The sequence below is a fragment of the Protopterus annectens genome, chromosome 16.part0 (genome assembly GCF_019279795.1).
Source record: "Protopterus annectens isolate FY-2018-M chromosome 16.part0, PAN1.0, whole genome shotgun sequence".
NCBI classification, from domain to species: Eukaryota; Metazoa; Chordata; order Ceratodontiformes; family Protopteridae; genus Protopterus; species Protopterus annectens.
Window position 1 is genome coordinate 174,469,355 of NC_056750.1, and position 16,508 is coordinate 174,485,862.

Consider the following 16,508-nt stretch of genomic DNA (forward strand, 5'->3'; position numbering starts at 1 on the left):
CTTGCTGAGAGATGGTAAAGGAGGACACGGGTAATTAGCCAGGCTCAGGGTTTGAAGCTGGGGGGGGGGGGTGCAGAATCTGGCCCTCCTGTTGGGACAGTAGGAAAGGGATTTGAGGCAGGTGCCATGATTCCAGCAGTGACATACTGCGCAAGAGGGGGTACCACTGTTGGCACAGCCAGTCTGGTGCAAAAAGTATTGTCCTTGGTTTGCCTGTTTGATCTTTAGTAGAACTTTCGAGAGGAGAGGCAGAGAGGGAAAGGCATAAACTGAGAGGCTTTCCCAGGTGAAGGACAGGGCATCCACTTTCCAAGCCTGTCTGTGATGAGTCCTTGTGCAGAATTTGTCCAACTGGTAGTTCTGAGTGGAGGCAAACCGGTCTATCTCTGGGCTTCCCCCATTTGTTTCTCAAAATGTTGAATATCTTTGGCTCCAGTTTCCACTCGTGTGGGTCCATGAGGTTTCTGCTTAGGTCGTCTGCCAGTGTATTTAGCTTGCCTGGCAGGAATTGAGCTTGCAGGTGCACTTGGTAGTTCAAGGCTGTGTTCCAAAGAGCCATGGCTAGTCTGCAGACAGGTATGAGTGGGTTCCCCCTGTTTGTTTATGTACCACAACAGTGGTGTTGTCAGTCTTTACCAATAATTGTCCTGGAAGAATCTGGTCCCTGAAGGCTGTCAAGGAATTCTGTACAGCTAACATTTCTTTTTGATTGATATGCAGGTGCATTTGACCCTGGTTCCATTTGCCCTGGATGCACTGCCCTGCAAAGTGAGCACCCCCCCCCCATGCATTGTCTGATGAGTCTGTTAGTGTTTGGGTGGCAGGGGGTAGAGTGAATGGCAGTCCCTTGTTTTGGTGGCAGGCCTCTGCCCACCAAAGAAACAGTCTTTATGCAAGGAATGATAGGAATCATGGATTCCAGGTCTTGAGAATGTTGGCACCATAGGCTTTTTAGATTCCAGTGAAGTTTCCTCATATGCAGTCTTGCATATGGAATTAGTAGAATGCAAGAGGCCATGAACTCCAGGGGCTTGCAGAATTTTCCTTGCAGATAGCTGGGTCTTTGTGGCCAGTAGTTTGAAGTAGGCGGTCAAATAAACTTGTGTTTGCTCCCAGGAATACAATTTGTTGGCAGGTTACTAGGTGTGATTTCTTTTCATACATGGTGTACCCCAGTGAGGTTAGCAGTTTCTTTACAAATGCCAAATGATTTTATAGTATGTCCTGGCTTTCTGCCTGAATTAGACAACTGTCTAGTTATGGGTATATTTGAATATTTCTTTGCCTGCAGAATGCAATGACTGGAGCTAGGCACTTTGTGAATACCCTGGGCACAGTAAATAAGCCAAAGGGCAGTGCAGAGAACTGATCGTGCAAGTGGCCTGCTCTGAATCCTAGGTATTTTCGGCAAAATTCCCTTATTGGAATGTGCAAGTGATTTTCCTTTAAATCCAATGTTGCCAACCAGGCATTTTTGCCTATCATGGGAAGCAGTTGAAGAGTTAGCATTTTGAATTTTGGGATTTCCAAAAAGGTGTTCAAGATGGACAGGTCCAGGATAGGACTCCAGGAGTTGTCTTTTCTGGGTAGCAGGAAAAATCCTGAGTAAATGCCTTGTCCCCATTCCTCTTCTGGGACAGGTTGAATAGCCCTGATACTGAGAGAGAGAACCTGCTGTTGAGCCTCTGCCCACTGATTTGGGAGTAGGTCTGGCAAATCGCTTGGGGTTGTTAAGGTGTGAAAGTGGAATCTGTATCCTTGGGAAACTATATTTAAAACCCATTTGACTCGAGTAATGAGTTCATTTTTTTGCATGAAGGGTAAACTTTCCCCCTAAAGGAGCAGTCTGGTGAGCAGGGCTTGGAAGGTCTAAGTAAGTCACTGTGACAGTTTACCATGGGGGGGGGGGGTCTTACTACTTCCAGCTTTGGAAGTGGGAGCCCCCCACTGCATAGGCCTGTGCGTACCTTAAGACTGAAACCTGGGTGGTCTGCTGGTCCTGGGTTTGGACTGAAGGCCTGGAAACAGGACAGGACCAATTCTTAGAAGGCCAATGCCTACTAAATCTGGGAGGCTGTACTCGCAGGAAATCTTTAACAGTTTGCATAGATTTAGCTTTTTCCTCCATCTTTTTAAGTACTTCTGTTTTGTTGCCAAACAGATGGTCTTGGTTTAAGGGAGCATCCAGTAATTTAGCTTTAACATGATTTGGCAAAGTTTGCTCTTTAAGCCAAGCATGCCTTCTAAGTAAAGACCCAGTGACAGCAGCCCTGCAAGATGCCTCTAAGGAGTCAAAACCACATTGCAAAGTACGTTTACCAACTTGTTCAGCAGAATGCATTAAATCCTGTAATTCTTTATTTTCAGCACAGTCAGAAATCAACATAATTTTCTGTTTAATCCAATAATGTGCTGCTAATACTTTAACATATGAAACTGGCAGTTTAAGGCCCTAATGGCCAAAGTAGCAGAAGTGTATACCTTCTTACCCAATCTGTCCAGGGCCCTGGAATCGCCATCAGAGGGGGTAAGGTTTTTTGGCAGTAGTAGCCTTAATGCCTTTGGGTCCCTGTGAAATGGTCTCTGGATCCGCAGTAGGATTCTTAAAGAGGAACTTGTGAGAGTCGGGTACTCCAACATCTGTCGGGTTTCCTGGGAGCTGGAGGTAAAGTGTCTGGGGCCAGGCCAAAAAGGCATCATCTACAATGTCCAGTACAGGAGGTACAGCTAAAGGCCTGTGTTGAGGCAGGAGTAAGAAATCCCTAAGCCTCTTTTTTTGAGTCAGAGTAATCCTGGCTTTCCTAGAGGAAATGCTCCCTAAGAGTATGCAAAGTTTCCTCAAAAGAGAAATCTTCTGGAGGGGAAGTAGAGGGAATGAAGTCTTCTGCATCGGAATCCTCATAGGTAGAGGGCGGCAAATCCTAGTCATCAGAAGAAGCAGAAAAGTACAGTTGTGTACACTTACCAAAAATGTAGATGTTAGAGTGCATTCACTGTTGCAGTCATCACATTAAGGTTATCTGCTTGCAGTAGCCCTCGGCCTGATTATCAAAGTCTTGGGTCCTGGGTCAGTTGCTGTCTTATCTTCCATGATGTCAGGTAGTCAGGGATATAAAGCATGCAGCCGACACCATTACATCAGTTTTTCTTGCCCCAGATGTCAGGTGCCCCCCAATGGGAAGCAATTAAATATAAATATGCGAGGTTATACCTCCAACAAAAAAGCAAATACATCAAAAAGCTTTTAAGCATAGTAAAGGAGAATAGAGGTATAGCCAAAAGAAGTCAGGGGGCTGGAGGGAGGGTAACCAGGACTGCAACAGTGAATACACTCTAACATCTACATTTATGGCAAGTGTACACAACTGCACTATGTTCTTCATCTTTCACTATTGCAGTCATCACATTTGGGTAGATTCCTAAAGCTAAGGATGGAAGGAGGAATTTAGATGGCATTAGGAGGAGCTATAAGTCCCTGCAAGACTGCAGTGGCAAAACCAGCTCTGGATTTAGAGAAAATAGGCAAATGGTAATGCTTGGTGAAAGTATGTACATAACTCCAGGTAGCAGCTTCTAAGATGTCCCTGGTAGGGACACCTCTGAGAAAGGCTGTAGAGGTAGATGAAGTCCTGGTTGAGGGTGGTCTGGATCCCCTGTGGGATATGTTTTTCCATGGAGCTTTTAGCAGAAATGAATGCAATGGCCTCTCCATTTAGAAATGGCTTGCTTTGAAATGGCCTTCTCCTCTGCCCCTGCAGCAAATGCCACCAGCAGTTGTTCAGATTTCCTTTGAGGTTTAGTCCTGTCCAGTAAAATCTAAGTTGTCTGTGCACATCTGAGGAGTGCAGCATCCGTTCCCCTTTGTTCTGTGGATTAGAAAAGAAGGTTGGCAAATGAATGGACTCATTAAGAGCCACACTGGATACCACCTTGGGCATGAATGAGGTGTTGGTCCTCAAGGACACCCTGTCCACATGAAAGATGATGAAAGGCTCCACTGCCATAATGGCCTGTAATTCAAATACCCTTCTTGCTGAAGTGATTGCTAAAAGGAAGGATGTTTTCCAAGAAAGGAATTTTAATTCTGCACTTGCAGCTGGCTCAAAAGGAGGTACAGTGAGTTTTTGCAATACAAAGTTAAGGTCCCATGCTGGAATTGGGGCTTGTCCTGGGTGGTCTTAAGTTTTTGGCCCCACAGAGGAACTGCTTGAGCAGTGGATAAGAGACTAGGGATGGTTCTGTCTAGTAATGAGCTGAAATGGCTGAGGCATGAATTTTGATGGAGGAAAAAGAAAGGTCCTTGTGAAGCATCTCAGTTAAATATTGAAGAGTCTGATGTAAACTGGGTGCTGCTATGCCCATCCCTTGAGTTTGGTTCCAGGAACAGAATATTTTCTATTTTTCAGCATAAGATTTTCTAGTACTACGCCTCCTTGCCTCCAAAATGACATCCAACACTTGTTTACTGAGGGATGGTAATGGAGAGGTCAAGCAATTAGCCATGCTGCCAGGTTCACATTAAATCCTGTAAATCCTTATTTTCAGCAGAGTCAGGAATCAACATTATTTTCTGTTTAAGCAATCCAATAATATGCTGCTGATACTTTAACAAATGAAACTGTCAGTTTAAGGCCCTAATGGCCAAGGTTGCAGAATTCTTACCCCATATCACCAGCGCCAGAGGGGGTAGGATTTTTGGCAGTAGTAGCCCTAATGCCCCTGGGTCCCTGTGAAATTATCTCAGGATCCGCAGTAGGATTTTTAAAAAGGAACTTGTGAGAGTCTGGAATCCTGTGAGAGTCTGGAATCCTGTAATATCTATCAGGCTTTCTGGGAGCAGGAGGTAGAGAGTCAGGGGCGAAGCTAGGTTCTGAAAAGGCATCATCAACCAATGTCCAGTACAGGGGGGATAGCTAAATGCCTGTGTTGGGGCAGGAGTAAGAAATCCCCAAGCCTCTTTTTTAGAATTAGAGTAAGCCTGGCTTTCCCAGCGAAAATGCTCCCTAAGAGTATGCAAAGTTTCACAAAAAGAGAAATCCTCTGGAGGGGAAGCAGAGGGAATAGAGTCTTCTGCATCAGAATCCTCATAGGCAGATAAGGATAAATCCTGGTCCATCAGAGGAAACAGAAATTTCAGAATCCTGATCAGAAGTATCATAAGCAAATTCAGTCCTAGGTCCCGATTAAAGTAATAAGGTCTTCAGCCATTCTTATTTGTTTTTTAGGCATAGAGGCCTGACCATGCGGTTTGGGCATCTGTTTTCTAGGCATGGTACGAGTTTTAGGCCTTGAAGAAGAAGATGGCGTCTGTTTAATATGCAAGTCAGTAGGCTTGAATACTCCCTCAGAAGCCGGTGCCTGCACAGCGGCTCCGGACCCATCCAAGGTAGAAACATCCGCAGGTTCCACAGTTGAAGCATCTCGCGGCATACCGGACTCCGAATGCATCTCAGTAGAGGCCTGAAAATCTGAAGTAGTGGGTATCAGGGGCTGCGAAAGCACCTCACTGAGAACTGGCAAACTGGCGACTAGCTTAGGAGAAGCATTGTAGGTAGCTTTGGACCTAGGCGGCCTGTCTCTGTCTTTATCTTTGCGTTTTTTTTGGAATGTCGGTAGTCTGATTGCTTACCGAAGACATACCTGGATAATTGAACCGAGCACCGAAATATTTAGAAGTGCAAATATACCGACGATGAACAGTTAGTTGTTTAAATAAGAGACAAAACCGACAGCGAGGTACGTCGTGGTCAGGGCTTAGGCAAGGAATACAGTACGAATGAAAATATTTACGAGGTATTTGCTTTCCACAAGAAATACAATTATTGACTTTTACTGACATCGGTTTAGAGCAAGAAAAAGTTTCCCCAATGGGGTACTTAGCTTTAGTTGAAGACTTCGGTTCTGAAACTCGAAAACAAAAATTTCAGGAGTCGGCCCACTGGCACTTGCGAACTGCTTCTGCTTCAGGCACTGCACGGCAAAAAAGACTGATGTAATGGCGTCAGCTGCATGCTTTATACCCCTGACTACCTGACATCATGGAAGATGAGACAGTAACCAACGCAGGACCCAAGACTTTGATAATTAGGCCGACTGAGGGCTACTGCAAGTAGATTACCCTAATGTGATGACTGCAACATTGAAATATGAAGAACATTTTCAGAATCCTGATCAGAAGAATCAGAAGGAAAATCAGTTCTAGGTCTCTTAGAGGGAGAAGGCTGGCTTCCCCTAATTAAAGTAATAAGGTCTTCAGCCATTCTTACTTGTTTTTTAGGCATATGGGCCTGACCATGCGGTCTGGGCGTCGGTTTTCTAGGCGTGGATCGAGTTTTCTTGAAGAAGAAGATGGCGTCCGTTTGATATGCAAGTCAGTAGGCCTGAATACACCCTAAGAAGCCGGTGCCTGCACAGCAGCTCCGGACCCATCCAAGGCAGAAAAATCTGCAGGTTCCATAGTCGAAGAAGCATCTCGTGGCATACCGGACTCCGAATGGGTCTCAGTAGAGGCCTGCGAATATGAAGTTGTGGGTACCAGGGGCTGTGAAAGTGCCTCACTGAGTATCGGCATACTGGCGACTAGCTTAACAGAAGCGTCATCGGCAACTTTGGACCTACGCGGTCAGTCTCTGTCTTCATCTTCATGTTTTTTTGGAATGTCGGTAGTTGGATGGCTTACCGAAGCCATTTCTGGATAACTGAACAGAGTACCGAAATAGTTTGATGCGAAAATTAACCGATGACGAATAGTTCCGAGGATTGAATAAGGCACAAAACTGACAGCGAGGGATGTTGTGGTCTGGGCCTAAGCAAGGAATGCAGTACGAATGAAAATCTTTATGAGGTATTTGCTTTCCACAAGTAATACAATTGTTAACTTTTACTGCCATCGATTTAGAGCAAGAAAAAGGATCCCCAACGGGGTACTTAGCTTTTTTGAAGACTTCGGTTCTGGAACGAAAATTTCAGGAGTCGGTCGACCAGCACTTGGCTAACTACTTCTGCTTCGGGCACCGCACAGCAAGAAAGACTGGTGTAATGGTGTCTGCTGCATGCTTTATACCCCTGACTACCCGACGTCATGGAAGATGAGACAGCAACCGACGCAGGACCCAAGACTGTGATAATCAGGCAGACTAAGGGCTACCTGCAAGCAGATAACCCAAATGTAATGTCTGCAACAGTGAAACACGAAGAACATCGAGAGCGAAAGAACTAAGAGACAAAAATAGCCCAACGAATAGTTCAGGCATTGAACAAGGCCCAAAACCGAAAGCGAGGGACGTCGTGGTTTGGGCCTAAACAGGTGACGCAGTAAGAATGAAAATCTCTGTGAGGTATTTGCTTTCCACATGCAAGACAATTGTTAACTTTTGCTGACATCGGTTAGAGCAAGAAAGAAGGATCCCCAACAGGGTACTTAGCTTTAGAAGACTTCAGGTTTGAAACTTGAAAAACGAAAAATTCATGTAGCTGCCGACCGGCACTTGTGAACTGCTTCGGGTTCCTGCATGTCAAGACAAGCTGATGTTATGGCGTTGGCTACATGTTTCATACCCCTGACGACTTGACGTCATGGATGAGGCAAACAGCATCAGACGCAGAAATCGAAGACTCTGGTATTTGGGCCGACTGAGGGCTACCTGCAGGCAGATAACCCAAGTGTGATGACTAACAGTGAAACACAAAGAACATCAGGAAGGACTAGGAAGGTCTGATTTACTTTTAGATTTTCCCTTTGATAATGAAGTCATTGCAGAAATGGCCTCCCCAAAAGATGTGGGAAGCAGGACTTTCAGTACCAATTTTCTCTCTCCACCAGAGCTCTGTGACTGAAGGAGTGGCAGATGGCACAATCCGCAAGGAGGAGGGTGCTCAAATAAACACACTTAGAGAATGCGTGTCAGAGTAAAAAATTTTATGACCACACTTCTCACAGTGTTTGAAACCCACCAGGTCTTTGTCCTTCTCTGCCATGCTGAAAATACCATGCACCCGCACATGCACTCAACAACGAAGTAAGGAGAGACGAGCGGAGGAAGAAAGGGCGAAAAGTAACCTTTTTCTGAAAAGGAAAGGGGAGAAGTAAAGAAGGAATATCAATGATGACATTCGAGAACTACACTATGTAGAGGAAATGGAAAAGTAAGAAACAGAACGGTAAAGGAGAACCAATACTAAAAGTATAGAAAAATACTGCTACATTCGAAAATAGAAGGATAAAGACTTGTTTATGAAAAACGGTGAAGAAATTGAAGAAAGTGTAGGAAAAATATATTATTTCACTTATCTGGCTGGAGAGTGAATGGAACCATGCAACATGCAAAGCAGCAAATGAGATCTGAGGTAACGGATATATGTGCACTGTGGGTAATGGATGACCTCAAGAATTTTCGATGCCCACGCGCTGTTGTAGCAGCTGAGTCAGTTCTGAGAACTGGAACCAAACCCACAGGCTGAGGACAGAATAAAAACTGACATAAGATGCTAGCATTAAAAGGATACTGGCTCTTAATTTAGCACCAACTAGAAAATCTTTTCCATTAACTAATATAGGATGTCTTAGTTTTCTTTTTCTCCTTTAAATACCTACTGCACATCGTCTGACAATAAGTGCCTAAAATTTATTAAAACTCTAGCATACAGGCGGTTAGTTGAAGTTGTTTCAAGTTACAGTGTATTAACTGATGGTTACACATGTAAGCACTAATAAAGGTAATAAAACATACTGAGTGTGTGGAATGAATTGGAGCGGTAAATGTAGAGGATAGGCCATTGAAATTGTCAGTTGCATGTGGTGGCAAGTTACTGCAGAAAATATCAGAATACCAGCACTTATCTGACCCCTGTAAAGTGGGGAGGTATGAAGCTACAGCAGATCTAAGGTTGAGAGCTACAGTGTCTCATGAGTTGTCATATGTAGTTGTGGAGGACATTATGGCAGGGATGTACACAGAAATGGCACTCTCACTGCAGTTGTGTGCACAGGGTCAACTGCCTCAGGAATAAACAAGTCTGCTGGTGGAAGATGAAGGGTTATAAGTCTGCTGGTGGAAGATGAAAGGTGGTCACTGATGCTGCACCCTGGAAAAGTAAGAGTATTTGCAGTAAAGAGTTTTATGGAAGTAGCGCTAGTTTTAACAGTTGAGGTTTTTAGTATATATGCCCATCTAGCGGACTGGTTTAGAGGGACAATTTAGATGACTGATGGTACTTTCCTAACTAATGGTGCTATCTGCGGGTGACCGGACACAGTACATGGCTTTGTGACAAATTGTGGTATGACAAAACCTGCTCCATTCACGTATGCACCGAAGTCAAACCTGCTCCATTCATTTATGCACTGAAGTCAGACTTTTAAGGCCTATAATGTACTGCGGGAGTGTGTAAGTGACTTGATAGACAGTTTCTAGCTGTCATCAGCTACTGAAAGGTTTGTACTGACCGACTTTGAGCCAGTTACTTTAAAGAGCACTAAAATAAATGGTCAGTGTGTTGTGCAAAGGAAAGTGAAAAACATGGTGCAAGATCCGAACCCTTTGTTTATCACGACTATTCAGCTGTTCTGCACAGTCTTGGTAGTCTGTGAAACCAAATGGCTTGCTTTGGCATTCTTAAACTTCTCAGAGGTTTATGATGGCGTTCCTACATTTCAGTTCTGAATTATCTTAAAGACTGCTGGCTGCTTTGTTACATTATTTTGAGATGGTTTACATTTTGGGTAAACCCAGAATGCGACTAGGGGAATAATAAATCCCAGATGCCTATTGCACTGTAGTGTGAAATGTCTCCAATTTGAGTGCTGTATGCTTACCAAGCACTCAAAACTCAAAGGAGAGAGAGAGAGACAGAGACACAACCATGTTTAGATGTGCAGTGCATCTATTCTGCATCATAAACTTATTAGTTATACAGCAAAATAGACTACTTCAAGTCTATCCGCAGGAATGCTGCAATCACCCTAGAACACAAGCAAATGAAGACAGATGTCTGCTTTAAATGAGTGTTGGGTAACATTCAATCTTATGTGGATTCCTTCTTTACAGCGATCATTTTAAATTTAAAACTATAGCTGCAAGCCTAAAGTGTACTTGATCACTTTATGTTGCATTTCATTCTGTTGTGACATCAAATTAAAGATGTAAGCATTTTCATTTCAGCCCTAACACAACTGCATTGTTTTTGTATGGGATCTGATGGTACTTTATGCTACCAATTTTCACATTTCTGCTGTGGACACCATGTACTGGGATAGGTGACAAAGTACACTCCATTCAATGACTCAGCAACTTTGAGCATGCTGTTGCTATTACACACAGTGGTTTAGATGTGGGGTTACTACATCAGTTGCTATTTTCAACAGGCGTTCACACATACAACTTGTGGGTTCAACACATGCACACTCGACAACTAGTGTGCTCAACAATAAGCCATAGATCCATATATGACAGACACACCCACACGTATGTGTTTATCTATCTAAATAAAGTAGGAAATGAATCAACATGTATGACTTTGGGATGTTGGATTCATCTGAAGTGCCCACAGAAAATCCATACAAAGGCAGCACATGCAAACTCCAAACCGTGACGAGAGGTCAGTACTGAATCCCACACCCCGGGTGTTGCATTACACAAAATTCAGCCATAATGCCACACACAGTCTCTTTCCATTCAAAACAACCTTTTGTACTGGTTACACAGATGTTTGGATTTTTTTTATTCCCATCAGAAAAGTATATACAGCATCTTAAAGTATTTACAAATGCATTGCATTCTAGGTCTTATTCAAAAGCACCAATAAATGCAACGGACTACTGTTAGCCCATTATATGAACACTGGTCCTTTCCTAGATCTGCTGAGATTTGAACCTGCTGCCAAAAAGGCTGATATTTTAAAATGCAGCCGAAAAGCCCTACAGCTGAACACGTAAAAATATTTTAGAAGAGAGTTTGCACCCCTCAGAAACATCTTTAGTTAGAAAGTAGTGCGATATTGTGATCCAAAACTAAATGTATACTTAGGTTTTCCAAAGTCAGCCAACTTACTTTCTGCACAAGCCTGTTGGGAGTAAATGCAACTGTTAAAGCATGTATACTAATACATAAAGCATGTAAAAAAGTGAACATTTTTTTCTTTTCTATTGATAAGTCTATGGCTTGCGTGATTAAAAAAGAAGCCTACTGAATGTGTGTATGTGTGGGGGGGCATTCCAGAAATCCTCTGTTGCAGTTCTTCCACTTATAACTAGGAAGTGTTACTGCAGTGGGAATGGGAAACCCTACATCATCCCTCTTCCCAAAAAAAGGAAGGAAAATCCCCTATAGCTGTTCATTTCCTTCCGTCCAGTGGCAGAACCTCTCACTCCAAGGCCACTATATAAGCACATGTTAAGAGCAGCTTGGGTTGACATCCTTGGTTTCAGTTACATCCATGTCTGCACTCAAATGGTATGCAGTAAGAGGGGACAAACCCGCACTAACATTACTATCAGCAATTAGTACGACATATAAAGCTATAACACCTTTAAGCAAAACATTACCAAAGACAATTACACTGTTAATCATGATTGTGTGCGTGTGTGGTCTTCTTTTAAGAAAGCACTAACGTAGCAAGTGTTAAAGCCCTGTATAGTGAGCATCAGCTCAATCCTGTTAAAAGTAAAACAATTACTTGCCAAGAGTGAAAACACTTGAGAAGGGAAAGCTACGCCAGACATAAGAAAAGATGACTTGAAACAAGACAGAGGTAATCTTTCTTTTTGCCACTACACACGTACAATTTCCCAACTGACCTGCTCTTAGGTTAGTACAACTACTTACAAAGCTGAATGCTGATACAAGCAAGAAACCAGAGCACAGTTTTAAGCACCATAAATACATTAGCAGTGCAGACCTTGCTCAACTTCAGCATATTGCTGCTGCTACACTTTTGATGTTTAAATGTGGGGTTCATTACTTCAGATCCTACTTTCAGCGAAGTGAGTTTTGACATGCTGTGTTCTCACACATGCAACTCGTCAATGGGTTTGACGTATGCTAATAATTCATTCAGTGCCATGCACTGCAAAACTGACAGCGTTATTAGAAAGGAATCTGGCAACTGAAACTACTACAAAAAGGAAGACAAACTAAAAGAATGCAGTCATGTTTATGAAGACTGCCACTTCTTGTGGCATCATGCAATACTTGTAAACATAAGGGAAGTTTCCATATCTTCACATAATTTTACTGTTTCACAGGCACAACCTCATAAGACATCACGACTGGTACCAGTTTGCTACTAAATGAACTACCAGATAACATGTTAGGTTTTCTTTTGTTGTGTTAATAGTGAATTTCCTTACCTTTCTTCACTTGTGGCTCAGCAGGGAGTGGAATGTCACTCAGTGAAATAATAGGCATCTCTGGGGGAGGTGGTTTCTCCTCTTCCTCCACTACCTGTCCCTCCTCTTCCTCATCATCCTCGCCTTCCTCTTTCTGGTCAAGTTGTCCAGTTTCTTGCCCTTCTGCAGGAACCACCTGAATTCAAAATACATTACACAACATACCAACAGGTAACATCTTCAAAAAAAAAAAAAAAAAAAAAAAGGCATTTTCTACAAAATATAAACAATACATTTAAAATAGTGCTTTCAGACATGTAATTAGAAGTTCATACCGGACATTACACATATGCACATGCAAACAAATACATGACAAACATTCACAAGAAATAAACGCTAGAGTTTAAGTTATTAAAACACTGAAAAAATGGTAATATCTACATTTCAGACTTTTCCTCCATTTCTCACTTAATGGACTGTTGTACAAACTAGGACCTTGGGGACTATGACCTATTGTAATAAAATGAATACCTGTGTTACAGTTCTACGAATCTTCAGTCCCTTGTCATTTGAGTTATCCGCGCCATTTTTCTCACTTTCATCCTCAGAAATGCGTGCATCGTCTGCATGAAGATCTAGTACAACCTCCTGACCCATGATAGGTTTGATGTCTGGAATCAAGCTCTGGAAGGAAAGAAAAGTTTCATTTTTCTACTGCAGAAGTGTTAAATGTGACGCTACCATTCAAGTAAAAATGCAGACACCGTTAAAGATCATTGCCTCTTTAAAACAAAGTTGAAAATGGCATTCATCACTTCTTTAGTCACACTACACTAAAAATTCAATCTAGAGCTTAAAGAAACTATAGCTTCACTGAGACACGAGTAAAATATAAATATACTGTAACACTACTAGACAGGTGCAGTCCACTTTTCTTTTCCCACATTTTCTTTTTTCCAAACATCTTAGGACCAAACTTCCTCTCTGCACAAAAGCACGACCACAGCAAGGTGATCCAGAGTTCACGTTGTTACTTGTACAAAAAAAATCAGTTAATTCAGTGATCAACATCTCCTTTCTTCCACAGTCCTCTAAGCTCCACCTGTCTGATCTGCCCTAACAAGACACTGTCCTATCATATGCTTCTCCTCCGCTTCCGGGATGCGGGTCAAGCACTCAGGGGCTTTGAATATACTATGGCACCTCCATTCCCCTTCATTAGTTTGCGTACCTTCCTCAACACATGCCACCAATTTCAATTCCATTTCATTTTATGACTAACACTAGGAAAAGTAATTCAAATACAGCTTCAACAAGACTCTTGATGATGTTCTGAAATTCTTTCCACACAAGTCCATTGCCTAGCTACATAGCTTGGTAATCTGCAGTTCTCTGCCACTACCATTTTGAAATGTTCAGGATGACTAAACCTAAATGTATTAATACAAGGTAATATTGTCAATCGCTGTCTCCGTTCTAGCATGCACTCATCTACAAAACCTTACATTACCTACACTGTACACCAGTATTCACCAATATGCCACTCTGAAAGCTATTCCATGCCTCTTGAGGGAGGGGACCATCAAGTCTTATCCTGGTGCTACAAGTACCTCTACTTCATTAAAATGTGGTAATGAGCACAAGTTCACCAAACTGTGACAAGCCGAATTTGTAACGGTCACTCCTCCAGATACAGCTACATCACTGTATCAAGTTAGCTTCATACCCATCGAAGCAATTACCATTTTTTTTTAAAATACCTTTATTGAATCACTTAAGATACAGGAAAACATTTCTATAAAAGAAAGCAAACCATATTAGCATGTTCCCAGTTTCAAGCTTTATACATCACATTTTTTTTGTATAATTACTAATCCAACATAACCTAAAATTTCTCAACTCTTGCCTTCCATTAAACGTCACTCCTCTTCCAAAACATTTTGCATGTATTGTTCCCAAAATGTTCTACTTTTCCTTCTATGAAATGTGGCCCTACCCATTTCTAAAGATCCATTTTCAAGCTCTTTTATTTCTGTTACAATATTCAATACTTCCGTTCCTTTTTCTAGTAATTACTTTTAAACTTTTGTCTAGGCAATTCAGATCTTGTACTCCAGTTCAAAAAAAAATTTCTTTAGTTACACCCATTTGCTCACACAATAATTTAACAGTACTTTTTTTTTTTTTTTTTTTTAAGTCCATCAACTCATTACACTTCCAAAACAGATATCAGTTACCACTTTCTTCCCCATCACACCTCAAACATTTTCCTTCTACCAGAAGGGAAAAAAAATTGAAGTCTGCTTGGGGTATCAAAATATATATATGCAAACACTTCCAAGCAAAAATCTCAAGTCATCTAGACTTTGATGCAAATTTGGGAGGCATAAATATAGGTCTCCCATTGTTTCCTTGTGAATTGCTTATCCAATCTCTTTCCAATTTTTCTAACCTCGGACTGATTCCTACAGTATCAGTGCGATATTTTAAATGTCCTACCAATTATCCCTTTAACAGCAGCTTCTGTTCTAAATTCAATTAAACACTCTACCAGAGCAGGTCATTCACTTAGGATTCCCCTTTCCCTTTGTCTGCACTCTGACCATAATCCCTGATAAGGAAGGCAGTCTCTAGCCTGCAGTCCAATGTCTTCTTGGCCTCTCTCTCTAGCCATCTGCTAGCAATACCTTGGTTCTTTTCCCAGTTCTCCAGTAAACTCAATCCCCTCTTGCCTATTCTCTGTAAACCTAATTTGAGTCACCTCTATCGGCACCCATTCTCTTGTTTGCTTAGTTCTTAGAATACTTCTTGATACTTTATATAGCATTCTGTATGGCTGTTACCTTCCTTAAGGATCTGCATCCAAAATCCCACTCTCCTTATTTCTTGAATTTCCTCCCTGCTTCATCAACATCCCTTTCCACTTTGAATTATCATTATTAGTAACCATCCAGAAATCCTATAATAAAGCAGGAGACTCATCTTCCTCACAGAATTAGAGAAATGGAATAGGCTTCCCAGCAACCTAGCATCACTTTCATCATTACCACTATTCAAAAAGCAACTAAAATTACTCCTTAAAATGGCTATGCCCGTGTATTAACCCAGATTAACACCAACTGTACAGTATTACTGTTTTTCCACCCTCCTACAACCCCCAGTTGGATTAGTAAGCCTCCTCTACTCCGATTTCTAGACTTCTCTTTTCTGGGAACTACCCCAGAGTATATACATTGGAACCTTACCCCTGCTCTGGTTACATGTATTTCATCTTTGTATATATGCAAACTATTTTGAGTGTACAGTTATGAACAATCTTAACAATTAGTTTGAATCTTTCTTTCCTAGTCTTCTACATGTTCATAGGTTCATAGGTTCATACTAGGCTATCTGCCCGAGGGCATTTATAAGCCTAGCCCATAGTTTTGTGGCTTAAGCCACCCCTTTTGTATGGGGAACTATACCCATTATTTTGCTGTGCCTCTGTCTAGCAGTGACACTGAGGTAATCCCTGGAGTATATCTGCGATCTCCCATCCATTGGTCAAGATTTCTCTTGAACAAGGTCAGCGAGGTGCTCTGCCTCACATATACCGGGATTGTGTTCCACAGCATAGGGAGTCTCTGGGTGATGAATCTATCCCTCCAGCATGTCCTATTAATAGCCGTGTCGAGGTTTAAGTCTCCCGCCCTTGTGGCTCTGACGGATCTAGATTTTTTGAGGTGAAGCATATTCATCAACTCTGGGTTTGACATGGCCTTGTATGTCAGGCAAAGGTCACCTCTGAGCAAGCGGTAAGTGACTGAATAGAGCTGGAGTTCTTTCAGTCGGGCAGCATAGGACAGATTTTTGAGACCCTTTATCCTTTTGGTGAGGAACTTTTGTGGCCTCTCTAGCTGCTGCAAGTGTCGGGTCAGATACATTCCGAATGGGGCATTGTACTCAATCATTGGTCTGATGAGTGATGAGTATAGGGAGACTATGACCTCCCTTGATCTAGATGTGAATCCCTTCATGATGAGGTGGGCAATGTAGAAGGTCTTCCTAACTACTTTAGCTACATGGGTGTCGAATGACAGGCTACTGTCAACCTGGGTCCCCAGGTCCCTGATAACTTCTTCTGTGCTCAGAGGATTACCACCTATATGGTAGCTAGGGGTAACCTTGTTTTTCCCGAAGGGTA

The 16,508-nt window shown here is 42.3% G+C and overlaps 1 protein-coding gene across 4 annotated transcripts in view; it reads right to left on the reverse strand.

The window, feature by feature from the left end:
- Positions 1 to 16,508, reverse strand: part of ACIN1 (apoptotic chromatin condensation inducer 1) — a 405,577-nt gene that overhangs the window by 268,542 nt on the left and 120,527 nt on the right. For all 4 annotated transcript variants that reach the window (XM_044057793.1, XM_044057795.1, XM_044057797.1 and 1 more), the window contains exons 5-6: positions 12,857 to 13,009; positions 12,347 to 12,521 (exon numbers count right to left, since the gene is read on the reverse strand). In XM_044057793.1, the coding sequence (XP_043913728.1) occupies positions 12,347 to 12,521; positions 12,857 to 13,009 (328 nt within the window). The remainder of the gene's footprint in view (positions 1 to 12,346; positions 12,522 to 12,856; positions 13,010 to 16,508) is intronic.